At 35.5% G+C, this 20,328-nt stretch overlaps 3 protein-coding genes across 5 annotated transcripts in view; 1 reads left to right on the top strand and 2 right to left on the bottom strand.

Moving 5' to 3' along the window:
* Positions 1 to 20,328, top strand: part of LOC134658021 (dipeptidyl aminopeptidase-like protein 6) — a 205,773-nt gene that overhangs the window by 86,718 nt on the left and 98,727 nt on the right. The gene's annotated exons all lie outside the window — the stretch shown is intronic.
* The window catches only part of LOC134658032 (trypsin-5-like), a 93,579-nt gene that overhangs the window by 16,743 nt on the left and 56,508 nt on the right, over positions 1 to 20,328 (bottom strand). The window contains exons 2-3 of one of the 2 annotated variants that reach the window (XM_063513639.1): positions 3,649 to 3,757; positions 1,291 to 1,356 (exon numbers count right to left, since the gene is read on the bottom strand). In XM_063513639.1, coding sequence (XP_063369709.1) covers positions 1,291 to 1,356; positions 3,649 to 3,736 — 154 coding nt within the window. In that variant the 5' untranslated portion in view covers positions 3,737 to 3,757. Of the gene's footprint in view, positions 1 to 1,290; positions 1,357 to 3,648; positions 3,788 to 20,328 lie in introns of those variants that run through there. The other variant, XM_063513638.1, reaches the window with a different exon arrangement.
* On the bottom strand, positions 13,244 to 14,273 carry LOC134658091 (uncharacterized). The gene has a single exon (XM_063513696.1). The coding sequence runs from the start codon at positions 14,195 to 14,197 to the stop codon at positions 13,271 to 13,273; it is 927 nt and encodes a 308-aa protein (XP_063369766.1). The 5' UTR covers positions 14,198 to 14,273; the 3' UTR covers positions 13,244 to 13,270.

Below are 20,328 nucleotides of genomic sequence, written 5' to 3'. Positions count from 1 at the left end.
TACCAAAGTAGGCGATCGAACCAGCGAAGTATTTCAAAAATGGGAGAGGATCGGGCTGCCAAAAGGGCGCACTTGGGGGACTTGGGACGACCTGGTGGCCGTCCAGTGGGTCGGCCGACTCGGCTCAGATACCGCTAGGGAGATAATGTAGAAGCAGATCTGCGTCAGGTCCAAGCCGATAATAGGCTACATGACTAATTTTTTTTATGGTATCAATCGATCGGGTTTGTTTTTAGGATCAAATGTCTATATGGGACCCATTGCATTAAAGTAACACTAAAGTCAGAAATTGTAGTCAAAGGCCGACAGTCGCACTTCACTCGCGAAACGCCCTATACAAAACGGCCAAGGGCCGTGACGTCATCGCCCATCTTGTAGTATGGACAAAACAAGAAAATTGCGTTTTTGTCGGTGAAATATTGCGTTTATGTATATAGTTGCTATACAATATTTTTTTGGATGAAATGTAAGGAATCGAATGGTAGCCTTACTTTTATCGTTTTTGGAAGTTAAAAAAAACTTAAATTTTGAAACTTTCAGGTCCTGTATTTTTGTAATTTTTCAATATTTTATTTTAATATCCACATTATTGTGATAAATTGCTCGTTTGCTATCTATTTTACTAGATTTTGTTATAAAATTCAACATGTGTCATCATCCCTATTGGCAGGAAACGGCGTAAAATTAAGTAAAATAAATGTAGGTATATTTAGAGGTTCATCGGAATTTTCAAACTAAGATACAAGTGTAAGTCGCAAGATGCAAGTAGCGATATTTGCTACAAAAGATCGTCTAGCCCGGATTAACCTGGATTAGTAAGCACGCTCATTCATTAAATGTGACATCACGCGAAAAAAGCCGGAGACATGTTTCAAAGACATTCACATGTCGCCTTAGTGTCGCAAAAAATCGGGACGCTACCAAGATCAATTCTCATTCACTCAATGGACACTCTTAATTACAAGTTCATGCAGGTTTATTTTAAAACATTTTAGTTAAAAATATTCAATTCTTATATTTTTGTAAAAAAAATGTGAGATTAGAATGAAACTCGTGTTCAAAGAATGCATTATCTGACGGAAACTATATATTGCTCAAGCTTAATACTTTCTATGTAAGCTCAAGGGATAATTTTTTAAATCATACTATTTTACTTGAATAGATAACACTGTTTGTATGTCTCAGAAAGAAAAATTAAAATATTTGAGTCAAAAACTAAACCATAAAATCTATAGCAATTTATGTAGCTCATTGAAATGCGTTTACGGAGGCTCTTGCAACTTAACTTACCATTTTCGTCTAGAGTAGGTGGCACCGTGCGATTGCTGTTTTCACCGCTGCCCAAGGTCTGCTCGCCTGGTACATGACAATTGAATCAATATTGGCAAACGTGATTGCATACAAACAGGCAAATATTTGTACTTGTAGTACAGGCTGGTTAACAAGGCGCATGTTGAGTTAGATGCATGTTATAATATATGCACGTAGATTGTAGACGTAATGTGACATCGCGATGGTTTACTCGAGATTTTATTAAAATAGAAATCATTATAGAATATTGTAATATTGAGTATTTAGGTACATTTTCTTTTAATTTTTATTTCCGATCTAAACCATTTTTGTAGGGTCAACAAATCACTCACCACAACAATTATAATAATAAGCCCTAACTCAATGAGTTCACGCTATTTAGTTGCATTTTCATTTCAAGCTTTTATTACCGACTGTCCCTTTTTAGGGTTCCGTACCAAAAAGGTACAAAGGGAACCCTTATTTGCACTGACAACAATAATTATTCACCGAGGCATTGAAATAAGCCACAGTTCAATGCGGTTGCGTTGCTTTATTGCAGAGTTCCTATAGCAATTTTCGGTGCTACGTTTGCTCCAAAATTACGTAAGCAGTAGAAATTATTTGAACAACAACAACAATTATTTGAAATTATTTTACGACCGGTCTGGCCTAGTGGGTAGTGACCCTGTCTGTGAAGCCGATAGTCCTGGGTTCGAATCCCGGTAAGGGCATTTATTTGTGTGATGAGCACAGATTTGCATCTGTGTGATGGGCATCTGTGAACCAGTTGAAATTACTTAACGTAGACGACGCTGTATGCGGAATCTTTTCTTTAAACTTTTTAAAGCTATTGTTCGCTTAATAAACTGAAGCTGAAGTTGGTCAGAAGCTCGTTAAGTTGCCAGTCGCTGCATTTCGATCGACGTGACCGCGGCGCTGGTATGAGTAGTTGAATGTTAGCAAACAAACCGCAACTGTTGCAGAGTTTAGAGTTGCCGATTGAGGCTTTGATGCAATCTAACATGACTATTGTTTGGCCTAACAATCTAAGTATCAACAGAGATAAGAAGTGGTATTAAACAAGTACCTACCGATTTAAATGTAAAACAAAATGAAACTAAACGCATATGCGTTTGGTATAAGTACTAGCTTTTGCCCGCGGCTTCGTATGCCTGAAATTATGATGATAATTGATAATAAATAATTGATAATTGATTTTTTGTGTTTCTATTTATGTACTTCGACGGGTTTTGTGTAAAACTGGCATTCCACATAAAATTACCGATAGATTCATTAAAGTATGTTTTAGATAGCGACGCAATCAATCTTATCTTCTAATCTAGTAAACAAAATCAATACAATCTAATGCGTGAAACAAACTGAAACTAATCGTACATAATAGTACAATATTAACCTCTATATAGCGTGCTCGACTGCCGTAACGACGATATAACGTACAATAATGTGATCGTGTTAGTAGATAATGACTCAGTTTATTGACAGCGTAATTTTAAATCACTGGCGCACAATGGAATTATGAAATTGATAAGGATCATGAAATCGATATTGTACGCTATCCGGTGTATCCGGTGTCCGGTTTGACTATTCGTGGTCATTAAATATTATTGTTAGTCTCATATTTTTAAAAAAAGCAGTCGACTTTTAAAAAAATGGGCGTTCCCCAGACTTTACCTACTTTTTGAAATGAAAACTTCTTTAGCGGCGCTGGGCACTTTTTTGAGGTGGGGAAAAAATGATAAACTCGAGACAGCGTAAGGCAATCACGTGACCGTAAGCCCCGTAAGGTGGCCACTCATAATTTAAATGGCATTTAAATCAATAAAGAAAAACTCAATGTTATTTGACATTTATGTTGCGGACTCCTTTTCAAGACTCTTTACCTATGTTCAAATAATTTGACGTTGTCATGGCAGTATGTAAATACGTAAACATGTCAATGAAAACGTGTGATCTTATTTAAAAATGATAATACTATATAATAAATAAATAGAATACCTCCGCTAAACGTATGTATCGTGTTACCGGGCGTCGGTAACATAGTGAGGTGAGTTTTCACTTCTATCGGCACTCCCGGAGTGCAACCGTTGTTGCTTGTTTTTATCTAATGGATCAATCCACCGGACTGTTCTTTTAATATCTTTTTCTGTTATTACCCACTCGATGGGCTTCTGAACTACATGGGGTTCACAGAACCTTTGAAATAGATTGACTGACTTTTCTGGATTTTTCACGAGTATATCGTGTAAGTTTTTTTATGTGGATATTTAATATTTATGTATCAGTTTTTCTTTGTTTTTAAACATGAAGTGTTAGATATTATATTTTTCGTCTTACCAGAGTCCTCTTCTTCATCCGAGTTGAGTTTGGCCCTCGCGTGCCAAAGGGCGCTGAACACTAAGAGGTACGACAGACTCGCGCGCATGTTCTTGACTATAGTCGCCGTCTGATTTCGGCCAAACTGTGTGGAAAGTAGGCACGTGAGGCTAGTTCATGACACGAGTTAAACGTAGAGCTAGGAAAGGGGGTATCGTCTTGGGTCGTCCCATTCGTTTTTCGTCAATTTCTTAAATTAGTCCTATTCTGCTTTCGTCACTCATTCTACATTGAAAGCCACCGACTATTGTGACGAATGTAGAATGAGTGACGAAAGCAGAATAGGACTAATTTAAGAACTTGACGAAAAACGAATGGGACGACCCAAGACGATACCGGAAAGGGGTAGGGCAATTTTTATTTGTAGATATACAGAATATTTTAACTTTATTTTTCATACTATTGCCGATTTTACTGGTGTAGCGTAGCTGGGGCTGCGTCACAGTAGCGGAAAATTGAAAACTGCACTGACTGTTTCTTTAAATAAGTACGTTTAAATTCGAATGAAACCTACAGGCATATAAACAGATTTATAAAAATAATGAAATCGACGTAAGTTTATGAACCCTGTCGTATCAACGTGTGGCATGTTGATAGATTTTCACCTCTCATTTGTTTCATCAGTGCGGCTACCATTAGTTTGTCACTGACATAAACGCCGTCGACAACGTAATTTACTTTCTATACATCTCGCTCGTACTCGCATATTAGTGCAAACGAGATGTATAGAAAGTAAATTACGTTCCCGATAGCGTAAATGTCAGTTTTGAAACTGTCAGTGGCTCATGGTACGGGCTCAGTTCAAGCCAGTTTTGGTAAATAAACCTCCATATATACTCAGACTGAATTTGCCAAAAAAAACAATTGATAGTATTTTTTACATACTTCTTTTTGAAAATCGGTTTATGGATCCCTTGCAAAGCCAAATCGTCAGAGACGACGAATGTCGACAAACGTCAGTATTTTGTAAATATATAAAAGCTAGCACGTAAATGAAATAAATAATAGAATGTGCCGGTACTAAATCACTCCGCGGTCTAGGGCGGCGCACGCAGGATGTTTTCATCTCGCGAATGTTTGTGTCAACACCGATATGCCGTAACGTTTTCTAGCAAATTGCGCGAGAAAGGAGCGCGACAATTTTCCACCCGTATTTGATTTGTTAGGGATCGAGGGTCCCTGACAATTGGCGGGTACGCACGTCTAAACAACTATTTACAAATATTGACGAAGGTCTGAATGGTAGCTTCGGTTGTTGTTTAAGTAAAGTTTTTTTTGTGTTCGACTTTTTTGTTAGCCCATCCCACGAGTACCAACTAGTTAAGTACTTATTGCTTGCAGATTATATTATTAGATCAACTTTAAAGATGGCAGCTTACGTTGAAGCACTAACAGTTTTTGTATCCATAAATTTGGTGAAAAACTCTTAATATAATTTATGCACTTTAAATTTGAATATGAGAAGAGTAAACAAATGCTAAAAGACAAAAAAAAACATTCAATAAGTGGACTTTTACAGCAGTTTGTTGGACTGATTGTCCTATATTAAAAGGTCCTATATTAAAACAAAAACCTCCATAAGAACTACTTCAATCTTAATTGTTTTATAGTAATTAAATTTAATCGTTTATTTTTCCCAAGGCACTTGGACTAAATAATGTTTTTAACAAAAGGAATGCGCCCTTCTGCGAGCCTGGGCATAGAGGTAATAGAAAATAACACGGCCACTGCTATTATCAAACTATGGTATCTCAACGGCATCGGCACGTTGGTCTTATTTATTATTTGAACTTGATTCATACCAATGAGAGAGACAGGGTACTGCCATAGAGAAACAAATACATAGAGTGCTCACTCCATACATCAGTTTTAGTACCAAAAAGACTATTAGATTAGTCTTATCTCAACAGCATAAGACTTTCCGGTCGGTGCTACATCTATTGTCAAGTAGCAGTACTGATAGTTCCGCTACTCGATGCTAGATGTAGACACTGAAATTAATAGTCTGAACATCAGTTGACGATGACTTTCACTTTTCACTATTGCTGAAAGTCATCGTGTTTAAATTGGAGAAGCCTAAAGATCTACACACAAGTTATTTGCCATGCAGGTATTGTGGTATTCTATCGCTGAAGTATCAATTTGACAGTAATATTTTGTATGCACGATATGCTTGTAATAATTTTAAAAATATTGATTTATTGTGTCTCATACAAACTTCATAATTTTTGCTTTTACGTTACATAAAGAATAACTGATGAAACTAGTCTAATATGCTGGATGTTGTAAGATAGATCACCCAGCGAACGTGCATACAGAGGTCACTGCAAAGCGCATTGTGAGCCAACGCCCACACAACAGGGGTCCCTGGCGACGAGCTCTAGTAATAATTAAACAGCATTGTGCCCGTAACTTGCTGTGTCGTACATATATTTGTAATACATGTTGTTGACACAACTCTTTATATTTTCATGTGCAAAACAGTTTATCTTTACGCTAGCCATAATTTGCGGTTTTTTAACGCATCTTACAGAGTTCATGATAATATATGTTTTATTTATTTTATAAGTTAATAGTTATTATAGTTAGTTAGTTTTATTTTTATAATAATTGACACTGTTGTTTCTTTATTTAATATATAGTTTTTATGTATGTATGTATGTCTGGATGTATGTTTATGGTTATACGTATTTAAGTATGTTTATCTTTATTAATGTTTTGTGTTGTTTGGTTATATTCAATTCGACTTTTCATAATTCTTTGCGCCACCTACCGTATATTCTAATTCTTTTGTCTCCGATACCCAAAGGTTGTCTGGAAGAGATCGCTCTTAAGCGATAAGACCGCCTGTTGTTACCTCTATTGTCTTTGTTTATGTTATTGTACATTTATTGTAAACTACGTGTATGTGAGGTGTGCAATAAAGAGTTTTGTATTGTATTGTATTGTATTGTATATGTGTGTGTAGATCAAACAACATTGACTACACCAAAAAAGTAAAGTTTATTAGAACAAATTAAATTATTTTCAGAAAATATTTTAATTTGTTTTTATTTTCAAGTAGACTCACTACTACATATATAAATTATAAACTTTAAATAAATGTAATATACTAAGAAAAAGTGACCAAGGCCTCCAGTGCCCCAGGCTGGAATCGAACCAGCCTCCAGCCTGGGGCACTGGAGGCCTTGGTCACTGTTTCTTAGTATATGACATTTATTTAAAGTTTAAAGTAAAGTTTAATGTTATTATGGGGGATGTACTCAAAAACATCTTTAAGAAGAAGTAATAAATTGAGTCTTATTGCTAAAAATAGACTTGTTAACTAGCTACAACAAATGAGAATATTCTCTGTAATATTATAAATATTACCACCAACATCGCCCTTGTTGCACGCCCCCGCATTGTTGATTTTCATAAAGAGTTTTGGCGGAAGGGTGTCGCGTTCCGGGGTTCCCCGTTGCTACGTGACACCGCAAACTCGCAAAACACTCCTCTAATGTGCTTTAGTTCCTCCGTTTTTGAGTACAATAACTCTTTTGCTCACCTTGAAAATAAAACACGAAAGAATATACATAAGACATACACATAAACAACAGGCAGTTCCCAAGCCCTAACCAAGTTGCTAAACGAAACTTAAACAATGTATGGAAATAGTCACTTGACTCTTCGTAGCAGCTGTCATCCAGATACTATATTTTTATTACTTTTTATTTTGCGTTTGTGGATGTACGATTGTCATCTTGGCTAGGCCCTCTGGGTAGACTACCCAACTTGACTATATAGCCTAAACTATATATTCATTATAAGACTGTTGGAGATTTAAGATAGGTATGCTATGTAATCGGTCCGAAAATATACAATGCTATCCCAAATGACATAAAAATCATAGAAAAAAATAACTCATTTTATAGGAAATTAAAGAAATGGCTAATTAATAATGCTTTTTATGACATTCGATAATTCTGTGACATTTAATTTAAATTGAATTTACTTTAGTTTAATTTTTAAATTTATGGTTATTTCTTATTCTAGTTAACCTGACATTGTATAATTTGTTTTTTCTACTCCAGCACTTAAATGTGTCAATTAAATGACTGACAGTGATATCTAAAGCAATGTCATTTGAATGCTTTGTCTATAGGCTCATAAGATGACTGCTAGCAGTCATCTTATGAGTATAATACAACTGCTTTATTTTTTTTTAAAGATACAAGTTCCGATCATCTTGATTGAAAGAGGTATGTTTTCATTTACAATAATAACTCTTTTTTTTTTAAATAATAACTCAATTTTTTTTAAATAATAACTCTTTTTTTTTATAATAACTCTTTTTTTTTTAATAATAACTCTTTTTTTTAATAATAACTCTTTTTTTTAATAATAACTCTTTTTTTTTAATAATCTCTTTTTTTAAAATAATAACTTTTTTTTTTTTTTTTTTTTTTTTTTTGCTGCAGCTGTCATAGAAAAAGTAATGTATGCAACAGCTCATAATTGGTTCTTAAAATTCTCGGGTCTTTTTTTACAAAACTCGACTACGTCTCGTTTTGTAACTTCGACCCTTGAATTTTAAGAACCCTTATTATATCACTGTTGCATAAACTACTATTAAAGTAAACTTTGCTCATTATGTTATCAATAATAGAAAATGTAATTAAGAATAAGTGTTAATTTAATCTTATCTGTACCTACAATGTTTTGACGTGTAATGTATTGCATATACAAAATAAAGAAATATGAAATATGTAAAAAATTGTTTTTTATTATATTATGTTTATGCCATACAAATTTTAGCCATGCATTATAGTTCGTTTTTTTTAGCATTAGAAAGAACTTGAAAGAAGGTAAGCAATTTTGAAATATCTTTTAATTGAAAAACACTTTTGAAAAATCAATAACTATTACTTATGAAAGCAGAAGACTATAAAAGATCGTATTAGATTCATAATTGTTACATATTTACCGTAACTTATTTTTAAAATGTGTTTTTAAATTAAAAAACCGGCCAAGTGCGAGTCGGACTCGCGCACGGAGGGTTCCGCACTATCAACAAAAAACGAGCAAAAAAACGGTCACCCATCCAAGTACTGACCCCGCCCAACGTTGCTTAACTTCGGTCAAAAATCACGTTTGTTGTATGGGAGCCCCACTTAAATCTTTATTTTATTCTGTTTTTAGTATTTGTTGTTATAGCGGCAACAGAAATACATCATCTGTGAAAATTTCAACTGTCTAGCTATCACGGTTCGTGAGATACAGCCTGGTGACAGACGGACGGACAGCGGAGTCTTAGTAATAGGGTCCCGTTTTTACCCTTTGGGTACGGAGCCCCAAAAACACATCACGATTGTTTACCTTATTTCTAATGCTAAAAAGGCGGCCAAGTGCGAGTCGGACTCGCCCATGAAGGGTTCCGTATTTAGGCGATTTATGACGTATAAAAAAAAACTACTTACTAGATCTCGTTCAAACCAATTTTCGGTGGAAGTTTACATGGTACAAGATACAAGATACAAGACATTTATCCATAAAAGTCAATGTTTTACAGGTCAGGTAGGTACGTATTCAACTAATACTAGTAGGTACAGCATTTCAGGAGTGATATTTATGTCACTTAACTTATTATAAATAAAACATAATTGTAAACATAACAAATTCTAAATCAGTAGTATAGTCATTAGGGTCGCATATGGCTTAACCAGTCATCATTTTATTTATATGGTATACATTTGATTATACATCTCAGGTTATACATAGTACATAAATTACTTAGGGTTAGTGCACGTTTCAACAAATTCGTCGACGCTATAGCATGCTAAGTCAGTTAACATTTTTTTAAGATTTCTGTCAAACTTTAATTCAGTTTTTGATAGTTTTATTTCCTCAGGTAGCAAATTATATAATTTTAGGCCTAAGATCCCAAGTGACTTCCGGGCCTTTGCGAGCCTGCACCGCGGGACAATTAACAATTGGTAATTTTTTTTTTTTTTTTTTTTTTTTTTAAATTTTACATAAAATACAGCATTTTAGTACCTTAATCTAATGTTTCGCCAAACTGTGAGACAGTTTGTTGGCGGTGCGCTCTAGAGTAATCTTAAGCTAAATTAGGTACACTAATTATTAATAGTAACAAGTTAGCATTAGGAACATAAATTTACTTATATGTATGTATCTTAAATCTATCTTGCGAGACAGCATCACACTCAACTATAACCATGCGTAGATCTTATATCGTAGAGATAAGGTCCACGCACGGCCATCCAATCACATTAAATTGTATTAAGCTTTGTTAATGAATTACTTTATAAATATTATGTATTCCAATTACACTTTACAGTCTAGCCTAGTAGGATTTCAATTGAATCAGTTAAGAGAGATAACCTAACATATATAGTATTTGTTTAGTACATGACATTTCAGGACATGAACATAACAGGGAGAATTCTTATAATATTAAAGCGGCACAAAAATTTGTTAAAAATCGAAAACAAGTAAGAAAGTAGGTAGCTAGGTTAAGTTTTCATATTTGTGTAGTAAAATCTGTTTAAATCTCGACTTTAATCTACCTATGTTTAATTTAGGTGTTTCAAGTAAAAGAGGGTACTCGTTATAAATTTTGGGAATCAAGTATTCTTTTGTTCTCCGGCCATAAAAGTTTTTTGCTGACGGTTGCGTCAATCTTATTTTCTTAGCAGACCTAGTGTCACGCTTACTTATTCTTGTTATTTTACAATCATCAATGTAGTAACTATGTAATACATTTAAATATACAACCTTACAATGCACAGGAAGTATCTTACAAGTTGAGAAAAGTGTATCATAATTATGTCTGTGCCTTTTCCTATTTTTAAAACCGACCAAATATTTAAGTAATCTTATCTGGAGTATCTTTATTTTATCTAAATAAGTTTTAAAGGTAAGTCCGTAACAGCTGAGTCCATAGCTTAATAATGCGTCAGCAAGTGCATGGTAAACAATGTGCAAGGTGCGTTTATTAACAATTCGATTTAGGTGGTAAAATTGACCCAAAATAGACCTAAGCCTATTGCATATTTGATTTATGTGAGGTTTGAAATTGAAATGTTTATCTATAATTAAACCCAGATACTTAAATTCCTCTACTACTTCTAATTTATTACAGGTGCAATTATTTTTATTTTTATGTAAACATTCATATGAATGTCCTACTATATTAATTTCACATGCCTTTAAATTTTTTGCTATTTTGTTGTACGGAGAAAATATATGCATACATTTAGTTTTATTTAAATTCAAAATTATTCCATTGTCGTGGGCCCATTTAGTAACATTCTCAAAATCCACCTGCACTGTACTCACCATGTCTTCGACGTCCTTACCGGCGAACAACAGGCACATATCATCCGCGTACATGTAGACTGTGCAGTTTTGGACTACATTCGCCACGCTGTTCACATGCATGATGTACCCGACCGGCCCATATACAGAGCCGGTCGGCACACCGAGAGTGACATGCGCATCGGATCCCGACTCCCCGTTGATGGTCGTTCGTAGGGTCCTGTTGTTTAGGTATTCGCGGAACCATTGTTTCGTGGGTCCTCTGATGCCACATTCATCCATTGCCTGCAACAGCTGCTCGTGGTCCAGCGTGTCGAATGCTTTTTTATAATCAATAAACAAAGCAATAACCTGTTGTCCGCCGTCAAGGCACCTGTTAACATAATTAGAGAACTGGGTCAAGGCTGTAGCGGTACTACGTCCCTTCCTGAAACCATGCTGCGCTTGCGATATTATATTGAAATGTTCTAAAAAAGTGCTCATTTGTCCTACCACAACTTTTTCCACTATTTTATTTAATACAGGCAAAATAGCAATTGGTCTATAATTTGTATAGTCTAAATGGGAGCCTTGCTTGTAAATTGGCCTAATTATAGATTTTTTTAATTGATCAGGGTATAGGCCTTTCGATAAACACAGATTAATAAACTTAGCCAAAATTATACTTAGGTCGTTTTTAACACTTTTTACATCCTGAACTCTTATTTTATCCGTACCAGGTGCTTTCCCATAACTCAATTTGTCAATTATTTTTTCGACATCGCTGCCATTTACATTTTTGAATCTAAAAGACACATTACTCTCGTTTACATAGGAGTTTCTATCTAAGAACTTTTGATCGCAATTATGTTTAATATCTACAATTTCCTGTGTAAAAGTACTTGAAAACTGATTACAGATACTTTCCACATTATTTGTTTTTCCCAAATATTTCATTATTGTGCTGTCTACATTCCCCTTAACTCGACCTATCCAATTATTAATTTTGCCCCATATTTTTCGAGAATCACCCTCACATTTTACAATTTCATTTTGTCTGAATTTATTCTTAGCAACATTTATAATTTTGTTTAATTTATTTCGGTATCGTGTATATTCTAATCTCAAATTCATATTTTTAGGATTACTTTTCCAAATTCTAAATAATGTATCCCTCTGCGCAATCATGCTTTCTAATCCTTTATTTATCCATGGTTGTGTTACTCTTTTATTTTTTCCCTGTTTACATTCAGTTAATGACTCATTATAGATGTTGCTAAAAACAGAACATATTTTTTCATATAGGATCAAGGGACAGTCGATTGTTAACAACTCAGACCAATTTATTATTTTCAGCTGATCTATAATTTTACGGTTATTCAATGCATACTTATCCGCACGCACATTCGGGTCATTATCGCTTGTAACTAAGTCCAGCCGTATCCCTATGATGTGGTGGTCGGACAACTTGCAGGTAAGCATGTGCGCGGCGGCGGCGCGCGATACACTGCGCCTTCGCACCCACGCATGATCGATACACGATGACTGCAGCCTTCCATCTACTATCGCCTCGCGCGTTATCTCCGTCGGCGGTATAGCGCACTGGAGACCGTATTCACACAACATGGTTTTATAACTTGAAATAATGGTATTCATATCGTCGCTTGATAGATCTAAATTCATATCCCCGATCACGATTACGTCCTCATTAGGGGGAATCTGTTTGAGTAGGTATCTGACTTCTTCCACAAACTTTATCTTGTTATTTTTAGGCGGTCTATAAAAAGAGAAAACATGTACTATTTTATCTTCGTTCTTCAACTTCCCATGCAACATTTCCGCTGATGTAATATCCCTCTTATCCGCAGTAAAATCGAGGTTATTATTCGCATATATCAGCAATCCTCCTCCTCTACTTTCTTCTCTCGTATTAGAGTGCAGATTATATCCAGGTATTGAATAAAATGATAGTTCTTCTTCTCTGACATTTACTTCTGATAATATAAGCAAGTCTATTTTTTCATCACATTGCTTCAGTAATACAAGGAGCTCTCCAAACTGCTTTCTGAGTGACCTAATATTTAAGTGTATAATATCTAATTCTTTCGTTTTATTTTTAATACTATCACTCCATAGTGTTGTACTGTCGTATCTAGTATATTCGATATCCTCATCTAAGAAATCGAATGCACTGTTCATAACTTATTATATATTATGTAATTTAAAAAATCAAGTAGTGTGTATGCGCTCAACAACGGCGCCTGATTATGTATTATTATACTGTTTACTCAGCCGTATTTCCAATGTTTTCAATTAGGGATTTGATATCCTCTTCGCTTCTTATATTATAGATTTTCTTTTCTGACTCACTCTTCTTTACTAATATGTTAGACTTCTGGAACCACACATAACTGTACGTAGGTTTTAGCTGGTTTTTAGCGGACCAAAATAATTGGCGTTTGAACTTAGTCATATCCTCATTGATATAGATCCTTTTTTGATTGTTATTACCAAAAATTGCGCCATTAGTGAGACGAGTCTTGCGCTTGTTTATCCATTGGTCCCGTGCTGCCTTTGTGCGCATGGTAACAACGATAGGCCGCGCGCGCGCCTGCTTATCGCCGAGTTCTGTGTCTACCTTCTTCTTTGGGGCACCCACTCTCCGTACCTGCTCAATGTCCTCGGTTTCGAGATCAAGCTTTTGTGCAATAGATGCTACTACTTCGTCTAGTTTTTCGTGTTCGAGCTCGTCTACGCATGCCAACTCAATTACTTTCTCTTTCTCTTTCTGTTCGAGCATCTCTACTCTTTCCTCCAGGGCTACGTTGCACTTTTGTAAATAGACATTTTTCCTCTCTAACGCGATAATTTTACTCTCTGCTCTTTCTTTGAACTCGACCAGCTCCCCATATCGTTCTGAGTACTCATCTATCCGATCTGACATCTCCTGCACTTTTTTTTCGATATTGTAGACTATTTCGAGCTTTTTGTTTACCTCCTTCAGCAGAGCCTCTACCGTAACGTTTCCAGGTTCCAAGGAAATTCTAGGCGTTGTAGGAGAACCTTTATTTCCACAATCATCGCACAGTTCTTTTAGGCCCACCTTTCGCGCACATTTCTTATGCAAAATTCCATCACATCCACCTTTACACTTGATGGTATCTTCCTTGGCAGTCGATACAAACAATTTACACTTTTTACATTGCACCATTGTAAATATTTTTAGCACCGCGTACCGTAAACAATCACACAGCAACAATCAACACGTCCACACTCAGAGCGCTCGGAGCGGAATAGTAATGTACATCATATATTTTTTTTAGTTTTATCATTCTCTTATTTTAGAAGTTACAGGGGGGGGGGGGACACACATTTTACCACTTTGGAAGTGTCTCTCGCGCAAACTATTCAGTTTAGAAAAAAATTATATTAGAAACCTCAATATCATTTTTGAAGACCTATCCATAGATACCCCACACGTATGGGTTTGATGAAAAAATTTTTTTTGAGTTTCAGTTCGAAGTATGGGGAACCCCAAAAATTTATTGTTTTTTTTTCTATTTTTGTGTGAAAATCTTAATGCGGTTCACAGAATACATCTACTTACCAAGTTTCAACAGTATAGTTCTTATAGTTTCAGAGAAAAGTGGCTGTGACATACGGACGGACAGACAGACGGACAGACAGACAGACAGACATGACGAATCTATAAGGGTTCCGTTTTTTGCCATTTGGCTACGGAACCCTAAAAAACGAACTATAGTTGTGTCGAATCATAAAGGTCCTTTGATTTTATCGAAGCTGTGATAAACATTTATGTATTACTAGGTCAACCCGTATTCTCGTTTCAAGAAGTCATATAACTTCACACTCGGACCGAGCTCACACGAAACCAAACGATTATTCTAAACAGGCTTCAACCCTCCATCTGCGACGGCCTTAATTGATCCCAGTTTGTTCTCCAATTACAATTCAGCCCTTTATTTATTGTTTCCAATCCTATTGTTGGGCGAGTATGCTCAGGCGATAATCGACAAATTAAACTGTCAGCGCCTTTATTTTACCGGGATATTAAACCTTAAAGCCCCGCTAAACGGCTGTGTCTGCAGCTAACTAATTAAGGATCTGACATCGTGAAAACAGAGTTATAACTGACGCAGGGCGTTTAGCGAAAGCGGCCCTTTGACGGGTTAATCTGCGCTTTACCTACTGCAGTGTCAGCCATTATAAAAACAGGTCGTCAGGGCGAAATTTGGTGCAAATTTGCGCTTTCGTTATTAGGATACTCAAAGGCACTAATTTAAAGAGGGACGCGTAAGTCATGTCGCGCGCGCGGGCGATGTATGTCTGTGTAAGTCTATGTAAGTCCATTTTTTTGTGGTTTACCTACTTGGCAAGATTTTTAATTAAAGCCTGGCATTTGAAAATATCATAGGTGCCATCTGTTTCGAGCCTACACTTTTTAACCTTATTTCAATCAGGTAGGTACAAATATTAACGGCGATTGAAAATCGTTTTAAGATTGTCCTTTACTTACACAATGACGTCTTTCATTTCTGTGAATTCGAACTTGTGGGGTCCTTTTGTGCGCTGGCAATGCTGACATTCAGAAAATAGCTTTTCCAACCTACTCGTTACTACCTGTACTTGTAAATATATAGTAGGAAAAACTTAAACATTCTCAGCGACTTTATTAAAAGCGTGTAAAGGTAATTTTGAACACCTCGCCCGCTTAGCAACTTCTGCTGCTCACTGTACGAGTATTGTTAGTTATTTCTAACATTATTTCTTATCGCGAGCCAGAATACCAACAAAATACAAATAAATTGGAGCTTATCTTCCTCCTATGACCACAACTGCAGTTCAAGGTCCTCAGGATATTACGCCATTACCGCGGGTCCCATTAACTGGATGGAGTCCCCTATCCGTCCGTTTTTCTCCCATATCGTGCGGGCCAGTCGTTCCCGTGATGTAGTGCCACGTGATTAGGGAAGTCGCGGCAGTTTACTGGGCAGTGGTTGAGTGCGGTATGCTCCTGAGACCTTGGCCTAAATTTGTGATAAGTTTACCAATTGAGTGTTATTTAAATGTATTAGATTGTCCTTAAAATTAATATACCTATTCAATCAGTTTAACATCTTTTTTATAATATAGGCAAATGAGCAGACGAATCGCCTCATGGTAAGCGATTACAGTCACCCATGAACGACCGCAACACAAGAGAGGTAAATGCGTTGCCGACATTTAAAAGAGTACGCTCTTTCTTGAAGGTCCGTATTGATCTGGAATTACCGCACCAACGAATTTTTTACTTTCAAAAAGATTGATGCATGGTGGATATCAAGCAATTGTATTATTCGGAACAAACGTATTTTCAAAATGACGAAAACTTAGTCTTAAATAAAGCACACAACCGTGATTTTACTATTACGTTATCACTTACTTCAAATCCGAGCATGGACAGCATTTAAAAAGTTAGTCATAATAACGTGCCATCACCATTCTTCAGAATGAATAATGCAAAGCCGAAGTTTGAACTTGAAGCGACTGCACTTGTTGCATCGTCTGCAGCCGTTTCAGCAGGCCAGTTCTGTGTTCTACATCAAATTGACGGAGTGCGCGATTAATATTATTGGAATGTAACTGTTAGGATTAATATTTGTATCTAGCTATAGTTGTAGCGTAATGGTAAATGTTATACACTGTGCATTTAGCAACCAATCTAAGAACCGTGTGCGTGTATTCTCCGAATTCTAAAGTTTTGTTTGCCTAGAATAGCGGTGTCGTCATATAGCGGCCGTCTCCATACAATAATACGGCTAAATATGGATGGAGTAGTATTTTGTATGGAAACGGCCGCTATATGACAGCACCGCTATTCTAGGAAACCAGAGCTTAACCTCAAAGCTAACAGTAACAGAATAAAACAAATCATGAAAAATATTAATGAATGTAGGTACAGTGTAAAATAAATGCCATACGATAAATAGTTAAATTAAAAATGTTTCGGACTGAAAAAGTATTCGCTATGAAAATTTAATTAAAATGTCAAGTATAAAATGTCGGCACCAGAGTTTTGATAACCCACGCAAATGATAAAAAAAACCTTAAGTTTAGCTTTAATATTTAGCAGTTATGTCATTCACAACCTTTTACGGAATTTGTGTGTGTATGCGAGTGTGTGTATGTGTGTGTGTTCGTGTAATCATTTGCCACAACTCTCCTGCCGGAACCTAAATATATACCACAAGAACTGCACATTAAAAGTCATGTATGTGTACTTATCTAAAAGTCATACTTTACAACACAACCCTTCCTTTGTAACAAAACATACCTAGGTACATATTTCCCACAAAATCGATCCTCCACACCAGCAGCTCGTACATTATTCACCTACAAACCAGGGCTTTAAATACCGTTAAAAAGTTGGTATCGTTACCACAAGGTGACAGATTTAACGTTAAGTTGTAACTAACGTTAGACCAGGTACCGTTAGTTATACTACTCTTTACCGGTAACAAAATGGTAACGTTAGCAGCTGTCAATTTGAGCTAACGTTAAGTCAAAGGTATCGATACACCATTGTTAACGTTAGTAGGTAACGTTAACAGCTGCTTATTTACCGTTTGATTAACTGATAGGTGCCATCATCGTTGACAATCGAGCGAATGTTCATTCACTCTCAAGCAGAGATGGGCAATTTTAATAACAAAACTTCCGTGAGACAAAGACATATTAAATGGAGATGGGCATTTCGTAATTGATTCCTGGTTCCACGATTACTCGAAATTACTTTGTAATCTGATTACCGATTCCCAGATTACTTTGTAATCTAACAATACCGAATTACTAATAGTGGAGTCAATATAAAGTTAAAGTTACATTAATTGCACAGTAAAATGTTTCTACACGGGTGAATTATATATCATATTGAATACCCGTCTGCGAATTAACAACTTGATATCTGTTCCCGTTTTTTAGAAATAACATTTTTTTTATTTTATATTTTATACTACCTAAACAGTAATTTCTAACTAGAATTTTTTTGAAGAATGGGCTATGAAGCTTACACGACTACACGGTCAGAATTTCTCCCGACAATAATATTAATTATAGATTTAATGAAAAAAACAATAATTTTGTAAGTTTTCCATTACCGAGAATATCCCACACTGAGAGAAAAGTTTACTATTGTGGTTAATTTAATAGTATTTGTTTCGATCATGTTTAATTTATCTGCCCGAGGAACTGCTATATTCGCAGAATAGCAGCATGATTTTGGAAACAAACAGCAAATAATGTTCTACACAATTAATGGACACTTCTAGTTTTTTGGCAGTACATAACTGTACAAGTTATTGAAGACTACATACTTATTTTTCTCGCAATAATTAAATCAATTTCCAGCATAAAAAGTCAATGAAGTATGCTGTATTTCCAGGCTTCCACAGAGGCCAAGTCAAACTTTGTTTAAGATGTCAAAAAGATATCATTTTGTTATCATTCGCCCAACTGTCTCGCTCGCACCAATACATATTTCATCTAGTACGAGTGAAATGCACGCGCGAATGATATAAAATGACATCTTTTATAACAAAGTTTGAATTAGCATCAAGGTATATTAGGAAAATATACCTTATGACTTATGGCATTGCGTTAAGGTTTAATAATTCAATGCATAAAGTGTCTGTGTTTATGTGAAAAATGATAGGTGTCAATTTTTATATCTATTCACAAAACGTTTAGAATACAGGATGCACAGTCAGATATAAATAGACCCTTAAAGTCTTACAACTATCTATGATACTGGATCTCAAGCTTATTTGGTTAGTAAGTACCGTCCACCAAGTTATACTTCGAATAGCCACCCGGACAAATTCCAAAGCTAATTTCGAATTTTAAAATTTGACAATTCACGAGAAGAGTAACGTAACGTCAAAGGATATGTTTGTCCCTTTTCAACGATCCTGTCATCCGATGCTTGAGTAGAGAAACTAAAAGAAGCAAATGTCAGCAATTCGTAACGCTTAGTTTTTGTTAGCGATAGCGCATCGCGACATGAGAACTGGTATGAGCCTGGCTCTCGATTACGTATAATTGCAAGGAAACTTGGGATCAAGTTATCTTAGTCAATTTAGAGCAGTTGGAAATCAACTCATTGTGAAATTTTTGAACGTTTTCAAATAATTTGTTGGATTAAGTAGTAAAAGTGTTACAGTATGTTATATATTTGTGATCTACTCACAAGGCCCTTTCATTTGGTACCCCACATGGTATGTTTAAAAGAAAAATGGTAAAAACTTTGCATCACAGTAACTACTCTCACCACTTTCGCGCTTGTCATCTCATATATTTGTGTTCAGGATATTATACTGAATACACTGATACCAAATATACTCATATCCGAGACGACATGAGCGTAAATTTCTCTAGAAGACTTTTCGAGAAAAGGCCAGGCTACAATATCTTTACAGGTAGATTGATACTGAGTGTATTAACACCATGTTCACCCATATCCAAGACGATATGAACGAAAAGTAACCTAAAGCCACCCTACCAACATTTTCGTAACAATGAGAGATTACACTGATTTAAACTTTCACGATTTTTACACATTATTAAATTATACAACGATACGCGATTAAGTCCCGTTGTATAATTTAATAATGAGAGATTATTTCTTGGAAATAATGTTGTAATATAAACTCCTTGTAGAGCACCTACCTGCGAAGAGATCGTGCTGTCAAAGTTGTTAATGATTTAATATAATATTGTTAGTTAACTAAAGTTTTATTAATGCATCATTTCATCTTATACACCGCGGGATTTAATAACCCGAAAGATTTAAACCACGTATTTTTGACGACAGTACGAGTAAATAATGTTATATCAACATGGGTCCAATTATATATTTTAATTAAACTACTATTTCAGTACAAATTAAATCATATTAATTTACCGCTTCTTTGTGAACAAACCTTTATTCAGAGAGTGAGCGAGTTTAATTAATCTCAAGTGGAGAAACAGAGAGCGAGCATGACATTTCACGAATCACTCCGATATCATACGATGCACGGCGAATGCAGAGACATGTGTTCCATGACAAGAAGTGTCAAGTTATGTCTAGGATCATGTTTACGTTGAAATTATTTCAATTGATTGGCACCTCAAAATACCACAAATTGTATCAAAACTTTATTAATTACTACAACAGTAGGTACAGTGCAGTTATTATTGTTGAAACTTTGCGATAAAATCTTTTCCTTTGAGTGAGATAACCAAAGCCATTAACCATGATTATATCCGAAAGAAATCATGTCTCTTATTGTTTTAACTCATACT

Source organism: Cydia amplana, chromosome 21 (genome assembly GCF_948474715.1).
Source record: "Cydia amplana chromosome 21, ilCydAmpl1.1, whole genome shotgun sequence".
Lineage (NCBI taxonomy): Eukaryota > Metazoa > Arthropoda > Insecta > Lepidoptera > Tortricidae > Cydia > Cydia amplana.
This window is presented reverse-complemented; position numbering and strand designations above follow the sequence as displayed.